The sequence below is a fragment of the Vipera ursinii genome, assembly GCF_947247035.1.
Source record: "Vipera ursinii genome assembly, chromosome: 2".
In the NCBI taxonomy this organism is placed as follows: domain Eukaryota; kingdom Metazoa; phylum Chordata; class Lepidosauria; order Squamata; family Viperidae; genus Vipera; species Vipera ursinii.
In genome coordinates, this window is record NC_139513.1 from 68,861,730 (window position 1) to 68,889,458 (window position 27,729).

A 27,729-nucleotide genomic window follows, 5' to 3' on the forward strand; every position below is an offset into this window, starting at 1 on the left:
ACCTGAGATCATCTATGAGTGCTCCACACACTTGCTCCTCACGACAAGACCAAAAAACAGCAGCTGGCATGACGCTGGCTCATATTTCGTCTCAGTATTTTAAAACAATAACGTTCTACAAAATTTGTGGTATTATAAACTTAGCAATGGTAATCATTCGCAAGTGACCGTGTCAGGAACAGGTTGTCCTCAACTTATGATCATAATGGATCTTTGAATTTAAATTGTACATAATGATGGTTGTAAGTTGAGGCACCCACATAACTGATCCAATTTTACAATCTTTTTTGCAGCAGTCGTAAAGCAAACATGACAGTTGTTGAGTCAATGCATTCCTGTGCATGTTTTTTGCCAGTAATTGGCCTTTTCAGCTAGTTTTAGGTTAAAAAAAAAAGCGTCAGCTGACCACAGAATGCTGCAACCAGTCATAAGGTAAGCGGTTGCAAAGGGCCTGAAATGCAGTCATGTGACTGTGGGGAGTGCTGCCATCAGAACTCTTGAACTAAGTAATAAGTACCTTTTGAGGAGTGCATCATAACTTTTAATGGTCGCTAAATAAGGACTACCTATATTTCTTTTTAAATGTCTTCTTCACAAATCAGCACAGAAAATCTATTACAATAGAACTTAGGTTTTTAGAGTTTATTATTTACCACTCTCACCCAAGCTTTCATTAAAGATTGTTGGTCCTTGTGATGAATATGACTCACTTACAAAAAAATAATTTCAAATTCAGCTATCACACGAGTCTGTGATCTTGCTTGGTTACTCTATAAACTGAGGTAAATCAGACTGGATATTAATGAGCATAGGAGATCTTCTCATCCTAGGATGGACATCCTAGGTAAGTTAGCAACTCAAAAGTCTCAGGATTACTACTAATCCCTCTACCACCACCTACTATTAAATATATTATCAAACAACTGCATCAAATTAGAAACTTCTTGAAGTTCAATTTCAAACCAAACTACAATTAAGAACATTGGTCTTTTATCTTCTATGTGATAAAGATGGAAACATATGAATTAATTTCTAAATTCAGCATGAATCAAATTTTGTTTGTATCTGAAACTAATCTTGGCTGAAAAGGTAAAGGAGAGGAAAAGTCTAACTTGACAACACAGAACATAGAGCAATACATACTGTAAAAAGTGTACACATCCGATCAATCTTCTCTGGATTCTTGGCACCTCCATTCTTGTTCAACCTTACCAGAAATCTTTCACTGAAAGGCAACAAGGATATGTCTATAATTAATACTTTATTTTATTCTATTCTAGTCAGAATTAAATCTAAAGATTTCAAAAAAGGTTATCTCGATAAAGGGCTACAACTGACCTCTCACTGCACCCAAGCAATACACTAGAGATCTCTCTCCTTGGCAGTTCTGAAGAGCCTATATAAAAAAAGTCCCTTATGAGCTGAGACTGTGCCCCTGTGGACAAGGGGCTATTGAAACCATAGCTCATGCCCTGTTATATTATTTCTTTTATAAGTATTCACAGAAATATGTTTTGAAGTACTCAAGTCATTTGATAAGTCAGAAAGATGTTTATATCAAATAACTATTCCTAAACACCAAAAAGAACTAACATTAATATAACTTCTGTTCCCAAAGGCAAATATTAAAATGTTCCTTAAGAGCTAAAATTGTGCCATAAGAAGGACCCAATGAATCTATAGCCCATAATCCTTTATAATGCAATTTCTATAAGGACACTGGGATCTGTTTCATAACTCCCTATTTGGTGAAGTACCAAAACATATTTATTTTATTTTATGTACAGTGACACCTGTTGGGCTAGTATGTTTTCCTTGAATGTGATAAAATTTGTAATACTGTTGATAAAGTTTGACATACTTTGATCAGATTGGTGATCTAGCTATAGTTTTATTATACTTGAAACAGAAACTGTTATTTTATTTACTTGTAGAATTCTGTTCAGTGACTGTAATAACTAGCACTAACAAATTAATTGAGCACTTTTCTACTTCAGTAGAAGTATAATTCCTTGACATCATATTCATATTACATAATGAAATATTTCATAATTGTATTTCATAATAACTATATTAATAAATATATAAATATTGCATAAATGAGGATTCTAGATGAAAGTATCAATACTGAGCTATGTTGGTGCAGTGGTTAGAATGTAGTATTGCAGGCTAATTCTGTCAACTGCCAGCAGTTCAATCCTGACCGGCTCAAGGTTGATCCAGCCTTTCATCCTTCCAAGGAAAGTAAAATGAGGACCCAGATTGTTGGGGGCAATATGGTGATTCTGTAAACTGCTTAGAAAGGGCTGTAAAGCAGTGTGAAGCAGTATATAAGTCTAAGTGTTATTGCTATTGCTAATCTATATATTCTGAAAAAGTAAAAAGTTGTCCTGATTTACCTGATCTGCTTCCCTTCTCGAACATCATATAAAAAAAAGAATACATCTGCATCTTCTCCAATGGTATTGTATGTGAAACTCTTTAAACTGAGAAAGAAATGGTGAGGTACTGGCAGACGGCATACTTCTCCATGGCGTGGCCTCATCGTATCCACCTTTGAAAAATATATATGAAAAGAGCTCTATTTTTTTTACAAGTATTCAATATTTATGCAATTATTTATGGAACAAGTGACTTATTCTCCCTTCTTTTAGAAACTTTAGGTTTTCCATTTAATAACATACCCATTGTAAATATTCATCATGTCCACTAATTTTTAGTTGTAACAATTTGGAGATCAAGCAATGCCACCAAAATACATTTGGATGTTTGATAAAAAAAACTGAGGATACATACCTGGTATTATTACTAAAACCACATTACAATATTTACTATCAAAGTAGGTTACATAAAGTTCAGTATTAAACATATTAATCTGGAATGTGGAAAATCTAGATACAAAAGTAGTCTTTCATTATTAAATGAAACTTATTATCCCCAGTATTTCTCTGCACTGGCTATGTTGCATGGGTTTCTATGTGTTGTGGTTCAACAACATCTGGAGGTAAACCCATTCCCCCATCTCTTTTTAAAATTATTATTTTATCTATTGCATGAGGGAGGGCTGTTTTGTGAATAACTATGAACAATATGTGAGGGTACGTACTGTAACAATCTCAAATAAATAAACCCTTATAATAAAATATCAGCAATTTTATACATTTTATTCCTTTTGTAAGTTCTTTATTAACACTTGAGGTTTCCTTAAAAAAATTCCAGTTGTTTGCTCTACATTAATTTTCACAACCACATGTAAGATTCCATAAATGTGAGCAAATCGCTTAATAAAGCAGGGTTTTTGGTCCACATTAAGTTACTGCAGCCCAGCACTATCTTAACCATTTCCTGAATTGTGGAATGCAGTTGAAAAGAAAATGAGATAGTAGCTATGTCGATAAGAATAGGCGAGTTATTTAAACATAAATAACATTTAGCTATATATAGTTGCAAGTAACCTATACATAATGTTGAAATGTTTTGCAAGTATATTCAGTTACGTTGGTTTATATCTGTCCAGCTGACATCCATAAGTATGAGGACCAGACAGAGGCAATGAGTACTATTCTTTCTTCCTTTACACTTTTTTTTCATCTCATTGATCAAAGACTTGTTGGCTCCATTTTTGATGAAATTTACAGTGATGTTATTGTCTCTACTTAAGTAGACGATTATCGGACTTAAATACTTGTATACAAGTGGGAAGGTAGAGTAAGAAAAAAAATTGAGGAAGCTCATGGAAATAATTAGTAACACAGTCTTTCTTTTGAAGTTCTTTTGAAGTGACAGATGCTGCCACTAATGTTTCAGACCTTTGCCATATCTTGAAATTCAGCTGTATTGTGCTAAATACATTCTATATCAGGGGTGTCAAACTGCCAGCCCACAGGCCGGCTGCATCATCCAGAAGCCACGCCCAGCCGATTGCCAGCAATGGCGGAAAAGGGTCCAATATGTTGCGCGACATCACGTGATGTTGCAAGTTTGACATGTCTGTTCTATATAGTCTGTTAGGTAAAAGAGAAAATACACACAACCCAAACATTTCATGGACACAGACCTGTGTACTGTATCAATATCACATTTTACACCATTTTTTAAACTAATGCAAGCAGTTCTAAACAAAGATCAAGATTAAAGTTGCTGCAGAAGAAAATAAATTAGTTTCTGTACACTGGCACTGTCAAACAAAACCTTTTAATACCATTACATGTATTACTATTCATGTGATATTTAGGAAAGCGATGATGCTTTTATAACTCAACTTACCTGTGATATGCTTTGTTGCACACTGTGCCTACTGGATAAATGCTGTAAAGATGACAGGGAAAATGTTATTTTTCTCAATACACTGCTTTGGTTCTTTACTTAATTAAGCAGAATTACTTTTACTCTTTAATATGTAATTAATTTGCTTGAACAGATTCCGTCAGTTAGCTATGATGATTAAGTCAGTTTCCCAAAAGTATGGGAGAGGGGGGATGGAATTGGGTAATGACACACAAGTCATTACCCAGTCAAAACAGGAACATTTTAAGTTGACTATTGGACAAAAAGGACTTTTTGATAAGCAGCTTTGGGTACAAGTAGTCTTCTACTTTCGGCCATTTATTTAATAACTGTTCAAAGTCATGTCAGCATTGAAAAACAAACTGGTCCTTACACTGATGATCACTGCAATCACATGACCAAAATTCAGATTCTTTGCAAGTGGTATGTATTTATGACACTTGCATTTCCCCAGGCTCATGTGATCACCATTTGGTTTGGCTAAACCCTGGCAAAACCAAATGGCTTTGGCTACATGGAGCTTGAAGGTCTGGGACTTTGGCATCTTTAGCTCTGAATGGGGTGGCACTACCTCAGACAGACTCAGTCCACAATTTGGAGGATGTGCTGGACTTGTGACTCTTGCTCAAAAGCAAGTAACAGTTGCAGCTAGATGAACCTTTGCACAACTTGGGGTTGTCAGCCAGTTTTGGCCTGGATCAAGAGTCCTGTGCTCAAGTCATTCAAGCCCTGATCATCTCACACTTGGACTACTGCAAAGTGTTCTATAGGGGGCTACCCTTGAAGAGCGTTCAGATGCAGAGTCTTAGGGACCCCTACGATGGCTTATGTTACACCACTGTCCCATGAGCTGCACTAACTGAGGCTTGCTTCTGGATGCAATTCAAGGTGTTGGTCATTACCTATAAAGCCCTGTATGGCATAGGTCCAGATTACTTGAGGAATCATTCTATGACACAGGCCTAACCCACCTGTGCTGGCAGAGGAGGCATGCTGCGGATCCCATCAGTCAAGAAATTCTACCTGTCAGGGTCCAGGAGAAAGAGCCTTCTCTGCCAGGGCCCTTTGGATCATCTTGCCCTCTGAAGAGAGATTGGTTCCCACTTTCCTGACCTTCCACAACAGCCTGAAGATTTGGCTCTCCCATTTGGCTTGGAAACCCCAATGGGAGAGAATCACACTGGAGGTGGTTGATCGACTAATAGCAGTTCCCACCTCTCCTATACATTCTGCTCATTTCCTCCCCATCTTTTAGTTATAACCTGTATTTCTATTGCAATTTTATACCTACACATACATACATACATACATACATACATACATACATACATACAAGTTTTGATGTTCTAAGCTGCCCAAAGTTGCCTTGTGGCAAGATGGGCAGCAAACAAATACAATAAATAAAACAAAGTAAACAAATAAATTTGCAACCTTCCCAGGGGGCTTCTGACAAGCAAAGTCAATGTGGGAAGCTGAATTTGCTTAATGATTGTGATAATTTGCTTCATGAATGAGGCAAGAAATGTGGTAAAATCAGGTGCAACTCATTTAATAACCACATCACTTAGTGGTCCCAATTGTGGTCATAAGTTGAGGACTATCTGTAATGAAGTGAAAAATTTAGGAAGCACTGAGTTAAAGTAACAGGCTAGAAACTGGGAGATCTAGTCCTGCTTAGACATAAAGCCAGCTGGATCACTCTCTCTCAGTCTTAGGAAGTAGACAATGGCAAACCACCTCCAAAATCTTACCTAGAACACTGCAAGGGCTTGTCAAGGCAGTTTCCAGGAGTTGGTATTAACTCAAAGGCACTCTTTTCCAGACAAATCAAACTAAAGAATTGGGAATTATGGTGCCAATTTATCTGCAACTACATTCCCATGAGGTCAATTGCATATTTTTCACAGTAGATTTCTCAACAAAAACAATTGTAATTTGTAATTTTCAGTGTCATTTAAAGTTCTTTCTTTCTTTAATTAGGAACCATCCTGTTATATTAAGTAAAGATATATTATGGTTGGTCACACAGTCGGATGGATTTGTCATTTTTATCCATCTATCAAGTTCTTCCCAAAGACCAGACACACGGAGATTTTGTTATTTGATGGTGTTGAAGATATTTCAGGATGTAAGTGTGCTGCAGCTGCCAAAAAAGCCAACACAGTGCTAGGCTGCATTAAAAGAGGGATAGAATCAAGATCACGTGAAGTATTAATACCACTTTACAATGCCTTGGTAAGGCCACACTTGGAATACTGCATCCAGTTTTGGTCACCACAATGTAAAAAAGATGTTGAGACTCTGGAAAGAGTACAGAGAAGAGCAACAAAGATGATTAGGGGACTGGAGGCTAAAACATATAAGGAACGGCTGCTGGAATTGGGTATGTCTAGTTCAGGGGTCGGCAACCGGAAAAAGGAAAAGAGCCACTCAGAACCGGTTCCATCACACAAACAAAAAAGTGGGCGCCGCAAAAAGTGCGCGCACGTGCGTCCTCACGCGCATGCGCAAAAAACATTTTCCGCATGCGCAAACTGGGAGGCACCTGCGCGGCGACGGGTCTCCCCTTTGGAGAGGTGCGCGCCGTCCCGTTTGGAGACCTGCCACGTTCGTCAAACATGGACGAACGCGGCAGCTGTGCAAACGGGATGGCGGCGGTTTGGAGAGTGCACGCGCACTCTCCAAACCGCCGCCATCCCGTTTGCACAGCTGCCGCGTTCGTCCATGTTTGACGAACGCGGCAGGTCTCCGGACAGCGGCGGCTTGGGAGAGGTGCGCACACACTCTCCAAACCGCCGCCATCCCGTTTGCACAGCTGCTGTGTTCATCAATGTTTGACGAACGTGGCAGGTCTCCGGACGGCGGCGGCTTGGGAGAGGTGCGCGTGCACTCTCCAAACCGCCGCCATCCCGTTTGCACAGCTGCCGTGTTCGTCAATGTTTGACGAACGCGGCAGGTCTCCGGACGAGACGGCGGCGGCTTGGAGAGGTGCGCGCGCACTCTCCAAACCTCCGCCATCCCGTTTGCACAGCTGCCGCGTTCGTCCATGTTTGACGAACGCGGCAGGTCTCCGGACGGCGGCAGCTTGGGAGAGGTGCGCACGCAGTCTCCAAACCGCCGCCATCCCGTTTGCACAGCTGCCGCATTCGTCCATGTTTGACGAACGCAGCAGGTCTCCGAACGAAACGGCGGTGGCTTGGAGAGGTGCACGCGCATCTCCGCCCTTCGGAAAGGTGCACGCGCACCTCTTGGAACAGGCGGTGCCACTCTCCATTTGGAGGTGCGCACGCACCACTGCCCGTTCAAAGAGGTGCGCGCGCACCGGGCGACTGGGAGCCGCGGGAGACAGCTCAAAGAGCCGCATGCGGCTTCGGAGCCACGGTTTGCCGACCTGTGGTCTAGTTTAATGAAGAGAAGGACTAGGGGTGACATGATAGCAATGTTCCAATATCTCAGGGGCTGCCACAAAGAAGAGGAAGTGAAGCTATTCTCCAAAGCGCCCAAAGGCAGGACAAGAAGCAATGGATGGAAACTAATCAAGGAGAGAAGCAACCTAGAACTAAGAAGAAACTTCCTGACAGTTAGAACAACTAACCAGTGGAACAACCTGCCTCCAGAAGCTGTGAATGCTCCAACACTGGAAGTTTTTAAGAAGAGACTGGACAGCCATTTGTCTGAAATGGTATAGGGTTTCCTGCCTGAGCAGGGGGTTGGACTAGATGACCTCCAAGGTTCCTTCCAACTTTACTATTATGATTATAATAATAATCATAATAATATGATTAAGCTGCTCCATATATAGTGGCCTTTTGCAACTGAGGGAAATTTTGTTAATGATGATGGTGTTCAAATGATGCTCCAGATGTTTTAGGAAGGCTGCTATTATTACTATTTTTGCTTTCTTTTGTCACAGTCATTTTACTTCTATTTGCCAAATCTTTATATTTTGTGATTTTTTCCATTTGTTCTCTTTTCTTCTCCAAATACTGTACTATCCAGACTTTTTGTTTTTGTTGTCAACAATTGTTATGCCAGGGGAGTTATGTGGCAGGTGCTTGTCTATTTGAATGTGAAATCCCAATTTTCATTTTCTATTACTTTGTCTATTTCTACTTTGTCTATTCCCACTGAGTCTTGCTCATAAGCAAATGACATTTCTTACATCAATGTTGCTACTTTGTCATTCTATTGTTTGTAGTTATTCTATGCAATCTTCTTGCAGCAGATAACTAGGTGATTCACTGTTTCTTCAGCTTCTTTGCAGATAGCATTTGCTGTCTATTGCTGTCCACTGAATTCTGGCTTTTTATGATATTTGTTCTTGATACTTGGTTTTATGTAACTAGAATTAGCCTTCTCTTTCTTCAGCTTTCTTACTCTTAGCCATTGAAAGGTCCCATTATTACCTGTTTTCCCTGCTTTTTTTTAATGTGCTGGTCATGTAATACTTTGCCTTGACATGTCTCTCTTCTATTCTTTATTTAGTCTTTCTTGTAGGCTCCAGTATTCAATAAGCCTTCATGGTGTATTAGCTTCAGTGCATAATTGGCAAATTTATCCTCACAACAATCCTTTAAGTTAATCCGAGAATTGATTGGCCAAAATCACCCATTTGAATGAGGATTTGAATCTGAATCTTGCCAGTCCTAAATATACTATACTTGACACAGTTACATAAATAATTTTTGATTACACAAAATGTTCTTAAACATATCCTTCTTCTCCATAAACAGTCTTACCATTTTGTATAGATCAGACACACTGATCTGATCAGAATCCACAATTTCAAAGTCCTTCCGTGGGACAAGATCCAAGCCCAAATGCCTATGAAGAAACAAGCAAACAAACCCAGAATCAATTTTTTAAAAAATATCTCCAAGATGATCCTTTGATCCTTTAAATGGATTCAGATTTGAGAACAGCTTTCATTCATTTCAGCAATTACTGTAAATTAAAGCATAGCAAAGATGCTTCCCATTTTCCTATTCTTTGTTTAAAATACTGTACATTCTAATAAAAGAGATCAATTGCTCTATTTCATAATTAACACAATAATGAGGAAATGTCACTTAGACTTGGACTAGAGAACCCTGAGCTTAAATTTCTATTAAACTCTCCTCCTGTAACTAGTTGTTAGTTTATTTTTGATGTCTTCATGTCAGTCTTGATTCCTGACAAATATATGGAAAAGTCCATACAGTTTTCTGTATGGCAGTATTTTCTAAATTGGTTTGCCATCGCCTCTTACTATGGCTTAAAGAGAATCACTGGCCCAAGGACAAGAAGCAACTGATGGAAACTAGTCAAGGAGAGAAGAAACCTAGAACTAAGGAGAAACTTCCTGACAGAACAATTAACTAGTGGAACAACCTGCCTCCAGAAGCGGTGAATGCTCCAACAGTGGAAGTTTTTAAGAAGAGACTGGACAACCATTTGCTGAAATGGTATAGGGTTTCCTGCCTGAGCAGGAGGTTGGACTAGATGACTTCCAAGGTCCCTTCCAACATCATCATCGATGATGATGATGATGATGATGTTTATCTGACTTCTTGGGCCTGAGACAAAATTAGAAATTAGAACCCAGTCTCTTGGCTTGAAGCACTTTATCCTCTATATCAATCTGGCTTTCTATTAAAAGTACAAATAGCCATGCACCCTTCATAGTATAATTATGCCATATCCTATCAATTATTATGCTTGTAGTGTTTATTTATCCTACTATACATATGGGAATCTGTACTAAACATCATATTGTTAAGGTTAGAATTATTTAGTAGTTGGCTTTATCACTACCCGGTGATAACTTTTATCAAAAACATCACAGCAAGTATAATAGTTCAACCTTTACTATGAGGTGTTACAGAAAAAAGGTTTGATTCAGGAAGCACTTTTTATAAGTCTCTATGCAGGCACATGTATGAAGTACTAGCACGTCCATTAACTATTTTGATTTGCACTGCACCTTCGTACGCATATAGCACTGATAATAAAGAGACAGAATACTTCTAACATGGCAGTGCACAAGGCTGAAAATCCAAAGTATAACTGTCCAATGAATGCTGAAGACTTTATCAACACTACAATATGCAACACAGATTTTATTTTTTTTATTTTTTTTTAAATTTTTATTACATTTATATCCCGCCCTTCTCCGAAGACTCAGGGCGGCATACAAGCTTAGCAGTAGCCTTCATTCTATGTATATGCCTGCTTGTTAGGGCTTTCACAATGCCCCAAGCGGCATTATTACAAAGTCAGCTTAATTGCCCCCAACAATCTGGGTCCTCATTTTACCTACCTCGGAAGGATGGAAGGCTGAGTCAACCTTGAGCCTGGTGGGATGCGAACCTGCACTAATTGCAGGCAGCTGGTGTTACTTAAGGAGGCATCAGCCCACTGCTCCACCAAGCTCTGTGAACTGACCAGAGTCATTTTGAACTGACCAGAGTCATTTTGGAAGGAGCAGCATTAAAATCTAATCAATCAATCAAACAAACAAATAAATGCAATGCAGCAGTACTCGGAAGTTGAATCAAAGCAACAATATCAGAATATCTACAGCCCAATGGTGGTCATTCAAAACTATTCTGGAAAATTGATTATTTAAAAAGTACGTATGGTAAGACAAGATTTGGGGCTGCTGAATGACCATAACTAAAATGAGTGATAAATATGAAAGAAGTGCAGGTAGTCCTTGACTTACACCCACAACTTGGACTGGCATGTCCATTGCTAAGTGATGAGGTCATTAAGTGAGCCATGTCCAATTTTACAACTTTTTTTGCCACAGTTGTTAAGCAAATTATGCAGTTACCGTATGAAGTGAATCCAGGTTCCCCCATTGACTTTGTTTGTCAGAGGCCCCCTGAAAAGATCTCAAATGGTGATCCTGTGACCCATGATCGTAAATACCAAATTTTGATCATGTGACTCCCAAGGATATTGTGCTTTCAGAGTCTGAATCAGTTGCTACGCAGGCTGCTCTAGCACTTACTGGTCCCCCAGAAATTCCTTCTGGGATCTCTATATCTTGCTGAAGTATACAACTCATGAGTAAGCAACAAGAAGCTGAACTCACTGCCACTGTTTGACCACAGCAGTGCATATTCTGCAGAGCATTTCCATTTCCATAGGAACAATGGTCTCTTGCTAGAAGCAACCACAGCATCTGGCTTGCCTATCTTGACACTTGGAATCTACTACAATCCTGGCTTGTTGATTAACTATGACCTCTTCTTTCCCTTGATTTGGTGTGGTAAATCTTTGGACTCCTATACTTGGAAATTCACCTTGCTCAGCTAAACCTTATCTACAGTATAGTTAACTGTTGTTTCCTGCTGTTCTGTTGTTGAAATTTAAGGAAGCAAATTTTCCCTTTAATATTCTGGAAGTCTTGGATCTATGTCTGGCTTTCACAGAAGTGCTGAAAAAAGTGAGGATATGAAACATCACAGCTAAACCAAAAGGGAGACACAACTAGATGAGCTAATTGTGCTTTATTATAAAACTATATTAATAGAATCTTTCAAGTCTGAAGGTGCAATCTTCCTGCTGCTACGTTTAACTCCTTAATCAGGGCGAGTCCTTCCCAAGTTTCTTTCTCTGTCCACTAGTTTTAAGACAACTCCTGCCTCTCTTATCTGACAGTTTTCTAGGCAGCATCTTTTCCCACACATTCCATTACAACTGATGGTCATAAATATGAGGACTAGTCCTAAGTCATTTTTTCCAGTGTCACCGTAACTTTGAACAGTTGTTAAACAAATGGTCATAAATCAAGGACTATCTATATATGTTGTTGTTGATGATGTTGTTAGTTGCGAAGTAGTGTCTGACCCATTGCAACCCCATAAACAACGTTCCTCCAGGCCTTCCTGTCCTCTACCATCTGCTGGAGTCCATTTAAGCTCACGCCTACTGCTTCAGTGACTCCATCCAGCCACCTCATTCTCTGTTGTCCCCTTCTTCTCTTGCCCTCAACCTTTCCTAGCATTAGGCTCTTCTCCAGTGAGTCCTTCCTTCTCATTAGGTGGCCAAAGTATTTGAGTTTCAACTTCAGGATATGGCCTTCTAAAGAGCAGTCAGGGTTGATCTCCTCTAGGACTGACCGGTTTGAACGCCTTGCAGTACAAGGGACTCGCAGGAGTCTTCTCCAGCACCATAGTTCAAAGGCCTCGATTCTTTGGCGCTCAGCCTTTCTTATGGTCCAACTTTCACAGCCATACATTGCAACTGGGAAGACCATAGCCTTGACTATATGCACTTTTGTTGGCAGGGTGATGTCTCTGCTTTTTAGTGTGCTGTCTAGATTTGCCATGGCTTTCCTCCCAAGGAGCAAGCGTCTTTTAATTTCTTGGCTGCAGTCCCCATCTGTGGTGATCTTGGAGCCCAGGAAAATAAAATCTGTCACTACCTCCATTTCTTCCCCATCTATTTGCCAGGAATTGAGAGAGTCAGATGCCATGATCTTGGTTTTCTTAATGTTATCTGTATATAGTTTGGTCATATAAAGAATATGAATGAGGCCCGAATCACCAAACTAATATACTGAGAGATAATAAAGATACTGAGAGAAAGGGAAAGTCAGAAAAATTAACAGATGAGATGGATCCTGAAAAAGTGAGAAGCTTAAAGAGCAAGAGATATGATGTATAGAGATGGAGGAGCCAAGAATGTAAAAAGAAAGCATGGAGATATATTTTGAATGATTTCAGTGTAAATGTGATTTACTAAGAATTTTTTTCTATTCTCTTAACTCCTGTCTTTTCTTTTGTTCACTTCTCATTATTTTTCTGTGCTTTTACTGTTTATACTGTTTATCCCAAAAGACCATAATATGACAATATGTGGGCTATATATGAAGCTTCTGACTCTTTTCAAATTCTATTATTTCACCATTACATTTATTTAAACAAAACTAGAACCATACTTACTCATTTCCCCAGTCCAATCGTACAGTGAGATGTCTCTTGACTTCTCGAACTTGATCCTGGATCAAATGACCAGAAAGTAATTGTCTGCGAAGATCAATCAGTTCATTCATCACATGGCGTAGCTTGTAGAACAGATCTATCTTATGTTTCTGTGAACATTTTATTTTTCAAAAGCAGAAAGGGAGAAAAAAAGATTGAGAACCCTGAAAATTTCCTGACAAAACCAAGAATGGCATAGTTTACATTTTAAACCTCAGATTTGAATACATAGGTAATCCTCATTTATCAACCACAACTGAAAATAAAACTACAATTGTGCTTATGATATTACTTTAGCTTTCCTTTGCTTTACAGCTCTGTGAAGGTCATTAAGGCAATGATTGGTCACTGTTATCTTTCTATCACCATTGTAACTACAGACACGGTTGCTCCACAAGGAATACTTGTAGAATACATATGTATTGTGAAATAATTATTTTCAGAAGTATGGCAGGACTTCAAACCAATTTCAATGAAGCATTGACTGCAGAGGCAGATGAATATAACTTTATTTACTGAGCAGAGCTTTTCGCATTACATTCTACTCCCCCCCCCCCAAAGAACTGCAGTTGCAAAGTGTCATTTAGCAATAGCAATCCCACCAGTGCCGGTTGCCATCATAACCCCCGGGACCATGCAGGTCGATAAGTCAGGACCTCATATAACTGTGACATGAGAAGTGCCAGGATTGCAGTCATTGAGTGAAGAAGTCAAGTGGCCTTCTCTCTTAACAACTACAGTATTTCACTCAAAGACCAAGATTCCATTCCCAATTATAGTCATAAGTCGAGGACTATCTGTATAGGACTATCTATAAGTAAGATTTATCACAATGGACTATGAAGAATAAGTGCTATTGGTTAGGAAGGGTATACATCACTAATTTTATCTTGGAGAAGGGGACTACATTCCACCACAATCAGATTGCTAACACCTTTTTTAAAAGTACAACCAAAAATATAAAAGTGCTAATAAATAAATAAAAAACAATATACAGAATAGAGATTACATGAATGCCATTTGTAGAAACTAAAATATGTATCTATAAGGTCTTAATATAGAACTAATTCAATACTTTAACATACAATCTGCCTTCATTTAGTGATCACAATTTGTTCCAGCAATATGGTTGTTAAGTGAAATCATACAAAACGGTTACATAGCAAATTGCTGCAAAGACCACTGGTTGCTGCCATCTGATTTAGATAAAGCATTACTCTCATTCTGGCATGGATATTTGTTAGTTGTAGAAATTTGGCCATAGGTGCATGCATTGGTCATAAAATAATATTACTGTTTTATCGTCATCATCATTTTAGCCATTGTCTATCCACTGCAGAATGAAAACCTCTTCTACCTGTTTCCAACCAATACGATCCTGAGCGTTCTTTTGCTAATTGGGCCTGCAATACTTGATATCGTTGATCCATCTTGTTTTAGATCTCTTTCATGGATGCTTTTTATCAAGTGGGACCCATTCTATGACTTGCCTAGGTCCACCTGCCATTAGTTCTTCTTGCTACGTGACCAGCCCATTTTCATTTCAATTCCTTTACTCTCTTGATGATATTGTATACATTTGTTTGTTCTCTAATCCATGTGCAGGTCTTTCCACCTTGTCTTGTAATGCCGAGCATGTATCTTTCCATGGCTCTTTGCGCCTCTCGTAGCTTTTGTACTGATTGCAAGGATATGGTCTATGTTTCACTGGCATGTTAGAGCAGACAGCACACACTGATCAAACTTTTCTCTTCAGATATAGAGGGAGGTTGTTCTTGAAAATTATGCTTAGCTTGCCAAATGTCTGCCAACCACATTTAACACACCGTTCAATTTACTTTATTATATCACCTTCCTCTGAGACCCATTGGCCAAGGTATATTTAGTGGTCTACTACATCTAGTTCTTCTCCAGATATATATATTTTTCTTTCTTTGGTGAATTTATTAAACATAACCTGGCTCTTTTACAGGTTTATTTTTAAGCCAAATGGTTCTCCTGCTTTGTGCAGCTCTTGCATGAATCTTTGTAGCTCTTCTGAGTCTTGTGAATCTTAAGTGATTTAAATAGGCACCATTGATTTTTATTCCATCTTTTGCCCAGTGTAGTTTGCAAAATACTTCTTCAAGGCAGGCTGAGAAAAGGATAGGTGATATTGTATCGCCTTGTCGTACACCTTGTTCTATGTTGATTTCCACTTTAAGATCATTAAGGCAAATTGTTGCCATTGTTTTTTCATATATTGATTGTAGTAAGTTTATGTAAGCAGTGTCTATGACTTGGTTGAGCAATATCTTAATTATTGCTTGCTGGAATACTGAGTTAAACACCTTTTTGTAGTCAATAAACTGAGACATGATGTACTGTTGTGCCTTTCAATGACTTGTTGAACAACCTTGATGTGATCCATTGTGCTGTAGCCACTTCTGAACTCTGCCTGCTCCTTTGGCTGTGCATCATTTAATGTTCTCAATATTCCTTTTGTTATTATCTTGGTGAAAACCTTGTAGTTGACTGAAAGGAGGCTTATTGGGCGATAGTTCTCTAAATCACCTTGGGCCCCTTTCCTGTGCATAAGAATCACTTCAGCATTTTCCTGTGCATCAGGTATTTTTTCTTCTCTGAGACATCTCATGTAGTTTTGCTAGTTATCTGGAGTAAACTGTGACCACCAGCTTTCAGCATTTCAACTGTAATACAGTCATTTGGGACTTGGGAGTCCTCCTAGATTCACGGCTCACCTTGGAAGATCACATGGTGGCTGTGACTAGGGGGGCTTTCGCCCAGGTTCGCCTGGTGCGCCAGTTGCGGCCCTATCTAAGCCGGGATGATTTATGCACGGTCACTCACGCGCTCGTGACCTCTCGTCTAGACTACTGCAACGCTCTCTACATGGGGCTTAACTTGAGGACCGCACGGAGGCTCCAGCTGGTACAGAATGCAGCCGCGAGAGTTGTGTTGGGAGTCTCCCGATACTCCCATGTCACACCTCTGCTCCGTGAGCTGCATTGGTTACCAGTTGTCTTCCGGGTGAGATTCAAGGTGCTAGTAATGGTGTTTAAAGCCCTACATGGCAGGGGTCCGGAGTACCTTAGGGAACACCTGCTGCCGGCGTCTACTTCCCTCCGCCCTGTGCGTTCCCACAGAGAGGGGCTCCTCAGGGTGCCACCGGTCAGAGAATGCCGACTGGTGGCCGCCAGGGGGAGATCCTTCTCTGTGGGCGCCCCGGAGCTATGGAACCAGCTACCGGTTGAGCTCCGGACGGCGCCCGATCTTCGCTCCTTTCGCCGCGATCTGAAAACATACTTGTTCGAGCAAGCCGGCCTGGCCTGAGGGGGGATTGGTGGGGTTTTTTACTATTTTTATTGGGGTTTTTTTTTACCATGTATTAACTGTATTTTTAATCGGGCATGTATTTAATTATCTTTTATTTTTTGTAAATTTCTGTGTTTTATTCTTGCCCTGTACACCGCCCTGAGTCCTTCGGGAGAAGGGCGGTATAGAAATATTAATAAATTAAAATTAAATTAAATTAAATTTCCTGAAGCTTTGCCATTTTTCATTGATTTTATGGCACTTGATACTTCCTCCACTAGAATATCTGACATTTCCTTTTTTGCGGGTGTTGTTACTTTTGAGTGATCTTCATCTCTGTATAGCTCTGAATAGAATTTTCCAATTATTTCTAATATTTCCTGTCTTATTCTACACACAGAGCCATCTTCAGGTTTTAGTGCCAAAACCTTCTTTCTTGTATTTATAAGCTCGCATTTTGCTCTATTAATCCCTTTGTTTTCTTCAATTGCCTTTTTCACAAGCTTCACATTAAACTGACATGTTTCTTATTTATTACCATTTATTGTCACTTTATTTGTAAGTGGTTGTTAACCAAGGATCTAGTTTTGTTAGATCTAGTCATATACACTATCTATTACTCCATCTTCTCTGTATTGAGGTGCCTTTAATAGTGATTTAAAGATTCTTTATCTCACATGATTTGATCTTGTTCTGTTACACTTTCTTTTGCTTTCAGATCAATATCTATGATAATGTGATTTTGGGAAGTATTATTAAGGATCTCAACGTGATGTTGAATTATATTCCTAAAATTTGGTATCTTATGAAGATCTCTGGCTTTATCCAGCTTGGGCTAGAAAGAGAATAATTTTATAAGATTGGAAAGAAAGTTGCTCTCCTGATTTTAAGGAATGGATCTAGGAAATATATTTGAGAACTATTCTTTAAAAATTCTATGCATTATAAAAATATGAAGCATTGTGTTGCTATAAGTTTAAATTAATTACTTGTAGATATTTATAACTTTTCTTTTTGTTCATTTTTATGTTATAGTATTTATTTGATTGTTATATATTCAACTTTTTCACTGTATTATCACTATTCAATGTTTTTTCTTCTTTACTATTATAAGATAAAAATCAAAAATAACTCACTGAATTAAGGAGAAACTTCCTAACAGTGAGGACAATTAACCATTGGAACAGCTTGCCTTCAGAAGTTGTGGGTGCTTCATCACCGGAGATTTTTAAGAAGAATGGACAACCTATCTGAAATGGTACAGGGTCTCCCTTCCAGCTCTATTCTGATTGATTGATTGATTGAAAATGATGTGTATCAAACCACAAAAACAGAAATTAGTAAGTGTGTTGTGCTTGACCAATTTTCCAACTCCCCCCTTGTACAGTGGAGATTATTTAAACAAGCATTTTCTTCGTGTGCTGCTTTTCTCCACAGCACAGTGTTTTTACAAAAGATACTAACTGCAAGTTAATAGCGCAGTTCTGTGACTTTCGTTAGTCAGCTGCTGCTGTAACTGACAAGACTTTAATCACTTTCACACCTTCAGCTTTTGTTTGCCTCCAAGCAGCTGGAGGGTTGGAACTGGGCTAGGGAAACAGCTGCTGCTCACACATTCCTTTCATGTGTATTCTCCATTGTGTGCCTGTTTACGTTCTTGTAATCACTTCCTCTCTGATGAATGTAAATGTCAAGGTATTTATTTATTTATTTATTCATTTATTTATTTATTTATTTAATTAATTAATTAATTAATTTATATACCGCCCTTCTCCCGGAGGACTCAGGGCGGTGAACAGGGCAATACATAAAAACTAGATACAAAAATTAAAAATTATTAAAACGTGATTAAACAATGCCCATAATAAATTAATACAAATTAAAATTGAAGTTCATTTATAAAATCCCACCCCGTCCCATCAGGCCAGGCCAGCTTGTTTAAAGAGATGGGTTTTAAGATCGCGCCGGAAGGAGCGGAGATCGGGCGCCATCCGGAGCTCGACCGGAAGATGGTTCCATAAATCTGGTGCACCCACAGAGAACGCCCTCCCCCTGGGGGCCACCAGTCGGCATTCTTTGACCGATGGCACCCTGAGGAGGCCCTCTCTGTGGGAGCGTACTGGGCTTATGTAATGTAAGATGTAAGATGTAATAATGGGAATGACTCAGCAGGGCCTGTGTCTCTTTAAGAGCCTTTGTATAAAGGAAAGGCTCTGCTGATGTCTTCTTTCTTCTTCCGTTTCCTGCTGTAACTGTGGTTTGTTGGATTCTGCTGTATTAGTTTGTATACGTATATTGTTCCTGGTGTATGATATTGTAGATAGCATAAGATAAACCACCATTTACTATAGACCACTGTTTACTGTGTTTACTCCTGGGTTATCTTGTGCAATAAGACTGTGCACGCTCTGATAGTAAATACAAATATTAATCACCTTCTTGCTAATTATCCCTGTAATAGGGGGAGCATTCCAGAGAAGTGGTGAAAAAGGGAAGCTGAAGTAAAATCATAAGCAAGTTGTGGTAACATGATTTTCCAATTAGTGGCCATACCATTAAGTATATGAATTGGTGGTCTTAATTGTGGTTGCTAAACAAGGACTACCTGTGTTAATTATTTACTTTTGGTTTTATCTCTTTTTCATTTGTGTTCATAAAGAAGTACTTATTAATATATAATATATTGTACATTTGATCTATTTTGATTTGGAAAGATATTTTTCTGTACCCCAGCTTGGGGTATTATAAGACGTTTTTGCCTTCCATAGCTTGAGAAAATATAAGTTCAGCACATCTTTTATCTGCTCCTATGTTTTGTTTACAACATTATACAGGTAGTCCTCAACTTAAAACAGTTCATTTAGTGACCATTCAAAGTTACAACAGCACTGAAAAAAGTGACATGACCATTTTCCATATTTACAACTATTGCAGCATCTCCATTAACAGATGATCAAAATTCAGATGCTTGGCAACTGATTCATATTTATGACGGTTGCAGTGTCCCAAGGTCATGTGATCACCTTTTGTGACCTTCTGACAAGCAAAGTCAATGGGGAAGCCAGATTCACTTAAAAATGTGTTATTGACTTAACAACTATAGTGATTCACTTAACTATTGTGGCATGAAGTATCATAAAATGGGACACTTAACAAATGACTCAATTGTGGTTATAAATTGAGGACTACCTGTAATCTGGAAATAATCTACTCTAATAACAGTGTGCTATACAATGTTCACCCTTAAGTAAAAAGTTGAGACTCACTGACCTATATTAGCTATAATTATAAAATAAGGCACAATGAAAAGTTACAATGGACTATATTTTTAATAATTTACTGTATTACTAATCATTTAAACAATAGTTACCTTTTCAGTATAAAAAAATCACCATAGGGTCATGTATTTATGGAAGAATCTTGTTTTATTTTCTTAAACCATTCAGGGAATCAAGCATAATGGGCTATTCCTGGACCTATTCAGGTTGGACCATTTCTGGATTCTCAGGAACTAGACTTTGAAAGTGTCAGATGGTCTCTAAGTACCATACTTATTATCATCATCTTCAATCACACTATATAACTATTATACCCTTGTGAGCTACATGCTTTTGCTTACATACCACATATAACTGCTTCCAGAGCAGAGCCCATTCCTGGAGAGTTGCTGTAACTTCAGTAATAACAGAATCTTCAAGTGGAACAACTGTTTCATACTGCCTGTAAAATGTATAAACACCAGTGAAAATATCATAAAAAGAAGGACTGCGGAATCATTTATTTCCATCTTCCCTTGAAACTATGTATTCATTTGTATATAATAAACATCCCCAAATACATAACACTTACTTCATATAGTGGAGTGTTCAATCTCAAATAATCTTCTGCCTTATATGTATAGTTTCATTGTACAAAATTTTATTTTATGACAATTTTAGTTCTATCTTTTTACTGGAATTGTGTAATGGGATGTAAGAATAACCTTGAGAAAAAGAAGAAGAGCAACAACCAAGGAAACAATCAGCTAAATGAAATCTGAGTCCAAAACAGAAATGTAATTTGAGAAAATGTTTCAGACTTGACTCTTTCCTGTTATCTTGCAGATAAAGAGGGAGGGGGAGGCATTTTCAGACTTGCAGAAGTCTGCCAATCCTGTGGGGGAAGGTGGTTCCTCATATAAGCTGGATCCATGCCATGAAGGACTTTAAAGATGATAACTAACATCTTGAATTGGATCCGGAAGCAAAGTGGCAACCAGTGCAGCTTTCCGAACAGCAGTGTGGCATGGGCCATCGTAGGGCCCCAAGACCTGTCTGCATGGCTGTGTTCTGGCTAGTTGTAGTTTCCAAATATTTTTCAAGGGTAGCCCCAGGTAAAGCATCTTAGGTAAAGGTAAAGGTTCCCCCGCACATGCGTGCTAGTCGTTTCCAACTCTAGGGGCTCTACTCCGTTTCAAAGCTGAAGAGCCAGCGTTTGTCCGAGGACATCTCCTTGGTCATGTGGCCGGCATGACTAGACGCCAAAGGCGCACAGAACGCTGTTACCTTCCCACCGTAGTGGCCCCTATTTTTCTACTTGCATTTTTACGTGCCTTCGAACTGCTAGGTTGGCAGAAGCTGGGACGAGTAACAGGTGCTCACTCTGTTATGCGGCACTCAGGATTCAACCCGCCAAACTGTCGATCTTCTGATCGACAAGCTCAGCGCCCTAACCCACTGAGCCACAGCATCCCTAAAGCATCTTGCAACAGCCCAAATATCAGATTTACAGGACTGTGTAAATCTCAATAAAAGTAATTTCAGTACTCTTTTGAAGTTGATTTTCTGGTCTGCTCTACCCAGTGGGGCTGACAAACATTAATTGATACTCTGGTTAATCTATATATATTATTAAAACTCTTATTCCTATAGCCTTTAAACATGTGAAACAGTGCAAACTATGGCAAAACCTTTTGAGCCAAAATATCTGAAATGGGCTAATTTATACAATGCATCCAAAATCCAGGAGCCATGACTCTCACAGAATTGAAATTTGATAAATTTTATAAAACGTCTAATGACATTATCATAAAGCAATTTGTGATGCCATATAAAATGTCATAAAACACATCCTATGCTGATATTTGACTGGACTGACATGGGCTATTTTCAAGGCAGATAATCTTTGAATGTATTTCTAACTTTTACAGTGAAGGCAACACATTAGAAGCACTGTTATTGAGGAATCTGATAAGGAAATATCTCTAAAACATGGGTTATCTAGTTTAGTCTCATAGGCATATCACATAACTAAAAAGAAAAACAGCCTGCCTGACATTTTATTCTTATGACAAAGGACTAATCAGTGATCCTTAAGAAAACATTTTTAACTATGCTCCTTATGTTTAGCAAAAAAATTAGAGAAGAAATTGGATGTAATTTTTTTCTTGGAATTATTTGCTAGAACAAATATAGTTTTGTAGAATATCAGCATTTCAGCTTTAGACAACTGTATTAAATATTACACGCAAAAGTAGTTTAAATTAAGACTATATTAAATAATGTTAAGATTCCTATCTGTCAGATATATTAATTTCTTGATAATAGAAGTGCATACTCACCCTCTGTTACTGACAAGTGCCTTTTTCAAATGAATGTAATTTGCAGGAAAGATTCCCTGCAAGAAAAATGGAATTAATTGATGGGCAGCAGAATTCAGTATTTATCAGGCCATTTGGTGAAACTAGTTTTAGAATCCCTTTTCTTCTTTTTTGTTAATCTACGGTATCTGTGTTTTGGGGTCTCATTACTTCTGTTTACCTGTATTTTGCATTACCCCAAAATGAAATGTGATACATTTGTAAGGTTTTTATAAATGCAGTTTAACAACCCTACTTAAGTATCGTTTGGTGAATGCTGACAGATTAGAAAATCTGATTGATTGAAATTGATTTATTCTCAATTACATACAAGTCTTATCAGTTTTCTGAATCTTGAATGTGTATCCATTGCAGGTAATCCTTGACTTACAACCACAATTTGGACCAGAATTTCAGTCATTAAGCGATACAGTTGTAAATAAATCATCATGTGACAAGACCTAATTTTACAACAATTTTTTACCCTGATCATTAGGTGAATGAAGTGGCTGTTAAATGAATCTAGCTTGTCAGAAGCTGGGACCTCGGAAAGCTGCAAATTGCAACCAAAGACACTGCAACCATTTTAAATGCAAAACAATTGCCAAGCACCCAAATTGTGATCATGTGCGGTAGTGCAATAGTCTTAACTTCAAGGTTGGGTTTTAAGTCAATTTTTCTGAGGCCATTGTAATTTTTGAACTGTTGTTAAACAGTCATAAGTCAAGGCTTACCTGTACTGTATGGTATACATATTTTTCATATTTTGGCTTGTAAAATAGTTACTAAAGTACAGAGCATTGGGTAAAACCAGCATTTGGTTGTGCTTTGTCATGCTAGTAAAAACATAACCCAAACTGACTGCTAATATATTTACCATTAGCAATGAATGTTGAATGTGCCACCCATTAGGACTAAGGCTTGTGGTTGACACTATTGACTATTTCAATTTTCATGATTGACTGCCCTTTTATAAGAGATTATTATTATAACTTTACAGAGAGCTTATCAGAACACTAAATATTCTGCTGGACTTATTGACAATATAGGAGACTGTTTCATTAGTTCAAGTCAACATTTATCAGTGGCCTTGTAAGTGTATTTGAAAGTATGCATCAAATTCAATACTGTTTTTGTTAAAAGCAGCATCTAAACATACCTTTATGCTAGGTCTCTTTATTGAAATTCCTCTGTACCAACCTAAAATAAAATAAAATAAATTATATTAAAATATATTATTAAAAGATTTAACATTTACAAATTTTGTTATTTTCATTAATTGTAAGAGGTTCATATGATATTCTGGCAATATCTCTAATTAGAGCTCTGAGTTTTAGTATTTATTTATTTATTTATTTATTTATTTATTTATTTATTTATTTACATTTATATACCGCCCTTTCCCTGAGGACTCAGGGCCGTTTACAGGGAGTTAAAAAACCAGCAATACAAAAGTTAAAACCAATTTAAAAAAGATTAAACTAACCCTGTGCAATTAAAACCCCGATTAAAATAAATTACTCCTCAGCCTGGGCCCGAGAGCTCGAAGAGCCAGGTCTTCAGGCCCCGGCGGAATGACCGGAGGTCGGGGGCAGTCCTCAGCTCCACTGGCAGCTGGTTCCAGAGGGCAGGCGCCCCCACTGAGAAGGCCCTATCCCTGGGTATCACCCGCCGGCAATCTCTTACCGGTGGGACCCTGAGCAGACCCTCCCTGTGGGAGCGCACTGGGCGAAGGGCATTTGATGCCGGCAGCAGGTGTTCCCTCAAATACCCCGGACCCAGGCCATGTAGGGCTTTATAGGTAATAACCAGCACCTTGAATTTCACCCGGAGGGCAACCGGAAGCCAATGCAGCTCGCGGAGTAGAGGTGTTACATGAGAGTATCGGGAGACCCCCATTACAACTCGCGCGGCCGCATTCTGCACCAGTTGAAGCCTCCGAGTGGTCTTCAAGGGCAGCCCCATGTAGAGAGCGTTACAGTAGTCCAAACGGGAGGTCACGAGCGCATGAGTAACTGTGCGTAGGGCATCTCGGTCCAGATAGGGACGCAACTGGCGCACCAGGCGAACCTGTGCAAAAGCCCCCCTGGTCACGGCTCCTATGTGGTCTTCAAAATTGAGTCGTGAATCCAGGAGGACGCCCAAGTTGCGAGCCCTATCAACGGGGGGTAACACCTCACCCCCCATCGTTAGAGGTGGAATAGTCTGGTTAGCCCGAGATGCCGATATGCACAGCCACTCAGTCTTGGCGGGATTGAGACGAAGCCTGTTTCTCCCCATCCAGACCTGAACCGCCTCCCGGCACCGGGACATCACGGCGAGGGCATCACTGGGTTGGTTCGGGGTGGAAAGAAAAAGTTGGGTATCATCAGTGTACTGATGATACCCCACCCCGAAACCACGAATGATCTCACCCAGTGGCTTCATATAGATGTTGAACAGGAGAGGCGAGAGAACCGACCCCTGAGGGACTCCACAAATGAGAGGCCTCGGGGCGGATCTCTGCCCTCCTGTCAACACCGACTGCGAGCGGCCCTGGAGGTAGGAGGTCAGAGGTCGCATGGGTACAACTCAGTCAAGTGCCCTGGCCGCAGCCGTTTCCCAGGCATCCACCAGAGCATCGACTGGGCTGTGGGTAAGGGTGATGGGTATAGGCCCAAGCGCCCTCTGGAACCGATCCGGGTCCATTAGGCGCCTGGGGCGGAACCACCTGGTCGGTTCTGCCGCCCAGCGGCGGGGGGTGGCATAACGGAAAACCAGCCTCAGGAGGTAGTGATCTGACCATGACAGAGGGGTGATGGACGGGGAACCCCCTCCCAGATCATCCAACCATTGTCCAGATAGGAACACCAGGTCGAGAGTATGATCCCCCACATGAGTCGGGCCCTCAATAACTTGGGTCAGGCCCATGGCCGACATGGAGGCCATGAACTCCCGAGCTAACTCCGACGACCCTCCCAGTGACGGCAGGTTGAAGTCACCCAGGACTATAAGCCTGGGGAATTCCACCGCCAACCCTGAGAGAGTGTCGAGCAGCTCGGGCTGGGCTGTTGCCACACAGCCGGGCGCCAGGTATGTAAGCAACAAGCCCAACTGAGCCCGAGGACCACATCTCAAGAAGAGGGATTCACTCCCAGCCATCTGGACAATGGTGGCCTCCCGGGGACACAAAGTCTCCCGAATAACCACTGCCACCCCGCCACCCCTGCCCTGAGCCCGTGGCTAGTGCAGCACCCGGAAACCTGGAGGGCATAACTCGGTGAGAGGCACCCCTCCCTCCGAACCCAACCAAGTTTCCGTGATGCACGCTAGATCCGCACATTCCTCCTCGATCAGATCATGAATGAGGGGAGCTTTGTTAACTTATGTTGATAAGTGATCATCTAACAATTCTGCTTTCAGAATAATCAAATGGAAATTTAAAAAATCAATTTACTACATGGTGTTGTTGTCTGAGTTTCTGTTTTTAATGAAATAGAAACATTAATAGAAACATCTCCCACCTATATTTTATAGAATCACAGATTTGGGGGCAGTTTCTGCTTTCTGAAGTATCTCTTAAAGCACCTAAGCACCTGTAACAGATAACATCCAGCCTCGATTTGAAAATCTCCAACAATGAAAATATATGACAGCCAGATCCACTGGCTGACAATTGTACTCTCAGAAAGTTTGTTCTGACATTTAGCCCAAACATACTTCCTTATAGTTTTAACTCAGTGTTTTTGATTCTACCCTCTGCATTCTCTTTCCTGTACGACAATCCTGTACAACAATTTGAAGACTGTTATCATATTCCCCATAGCTATCTCTTTTGCAAATGTAACACACTCCTTTGTGTTTCTGGTAGGATTTATTTTCCAGAACTCTCATCTTTTTGATAGTCTTCCCTTGAATTGCTCCAGTTTGTCACTTTCCATTAATATATGAGGCCCAGAAGCAAACAAAGCATTCAAACTGGAATTTGATCAGGAGAGAATAGATTAAAACAATTTCCTTCCATGATCTGGGCTTTATACTATTGTTATTATACCACAAGATCATTTTATTTTTTGTTTTTCTTATCAAATTCAGATAAGAAATTTTCCCTATTAAATTCATCCTATTCATTTTGGGCCATTGCTCAAGCCTGTCCAGATGTTTTTAATTTTCCATTTCAATTTTAAACTATTTTTTATCCTTCTGAGCTCTGTATCATTTGTAAACTTGTTAAATGTTCCCCAACTCCAAGTCATTGATAAAAATATTTTATTTGAAGATAGGTATCAAGAAATCATTGGACTGGCAAATTTAAACCAGTCTCCTGCTTCATTTCGGTTTCTTAAACCATACAATCCAACTACGTTTTCTTCTTTTAATTTTCCAACTTTGGCATTTCAGTCCCCAATCACAAGCATTGTATACTTACACTTTCTGTTAATTTCTAATTAAACCTGATTATAAATAATGATGATAAAATTCAAGTTTGTGCTCCAACTACAGATGCAAAAGGGGTTAACTGCCCCTTTTGCATCAGTAGATGGAGCACAAACTTGAATAACTGTCATATTAAATAATTGTCCATGAAGTCTAATCAATATTATTCATTCATTCATTGCATTGTAGCCAAGCATTATTCTTGTATAGCATTTCTAACTGTAAAAGCAACACCATTCCATCCTTTTTTTGTCCTGAGTAATAAGCAGTATGATCTTCTGAATAAATATGTTCAATCCCAATTCATCTCAATTCACTGATGCCTAAGATGTCAATTTATAGCCATTTCATTTCATATTTCACTGTGTTTCAGAGTGTCACACTTCTTACATTCCATGTTCCTAATGTAATTCTATCTTTTCAACTTTGGTTTTCTTTCCTATATGGCAATATCAGCAATTAGACATCCCAAAGATTTTCATCTAGCCACAGCATAAACACCATTAATACCAAATCCTAACCTAGTTTGAAATTCATACTCTGAATTCGCAGCTACAATTTTCTCTCTATGTAATTGCTAGGAGTCAAAGTGGCACATAATCACTTTGTAGGATAAAAGCACAAGTGCTCAGTTACTACGTGGAATATTAAAGCTACTTACCTACTTGCAAAGAAAATAATAAGAATTTGAAATACTTCAAGGTCACTATTTTAATGTTCTTAGTTGTCATATACAGCATAGATATTTAACCCTTTATTTATAATCTAACATACAATTATAACCCTTTCGTTATACAGGTAAACCTCAAAGTATGACAGGCCACTTAATGAACTTTTGAGATTATGACACACCTCCCAAAAGCTACATGTAACATTTGAAAGTTATGACAGCTGCAACAGGCTTGCAGTTGTTTGCTGTTATGACCCACCACAGGGTCGCTGCAGCTCCCTCCTGCCACTCTCCCCATCCCACTCTGTCAGAACCCTGCAGCGTTTGGGCCTCCTCCTCACACACCCATCACATCCCACTTACCTTCTGAGACTCTCCAGACCTCATATGAAAGGAGGGCAGGCCATGTGTTCCCAGAAACGTGACCTCCATTTTGTCCCACACATTTGTGA

At 39.4% G+C, this 27,729-nt stretch overlaps 1 protein-coding gene across 1 annotated transcript in view; it reads right to left on the reverse strand.

Annotated features, from left to right (window-relative positions):
• The window catches only part of DOCK3 (dedicator of cytokinesis 3), a gene marked incomplete at both ends in the record, with an annotated part of 184,279 nt that overhangs the window by 136,056 nt on the left and 20,494 nt on the right, over positions 1-27,729 (reverse strand). The window contains 8 exons of the mRNA XM_083354955.1: positions 1,144-1,225; positions 2,400-2,554; positions 4,267-4,308; positions 9,027-9,111; positions 13,221-13,369; positions 20,198-20,294; positions 22,174-22,229; positions 23,351-23,391. Of these exons, the coding sequence (XP_083211081.1) occupies positions 1,144-1,225; positions 2,400-2,554; positions 4,267-4,308; positions 9,027-9,111; positions 13,221-13,369; positions 20,198-20,294; positions 22,174-22,229; positions 23,351-23,391 (707 nt within the window). The remainder of the gene's footprint in view (positions 1-1,143; positions 1,226-2,399; positions 2,555-4,266; positions 4,309-9,026; positions 9,112-13,220; positions 13,370-20,197; positions 20,295-22,173; positions 22,230-23,350; positions 23,392-27,729) is intronic.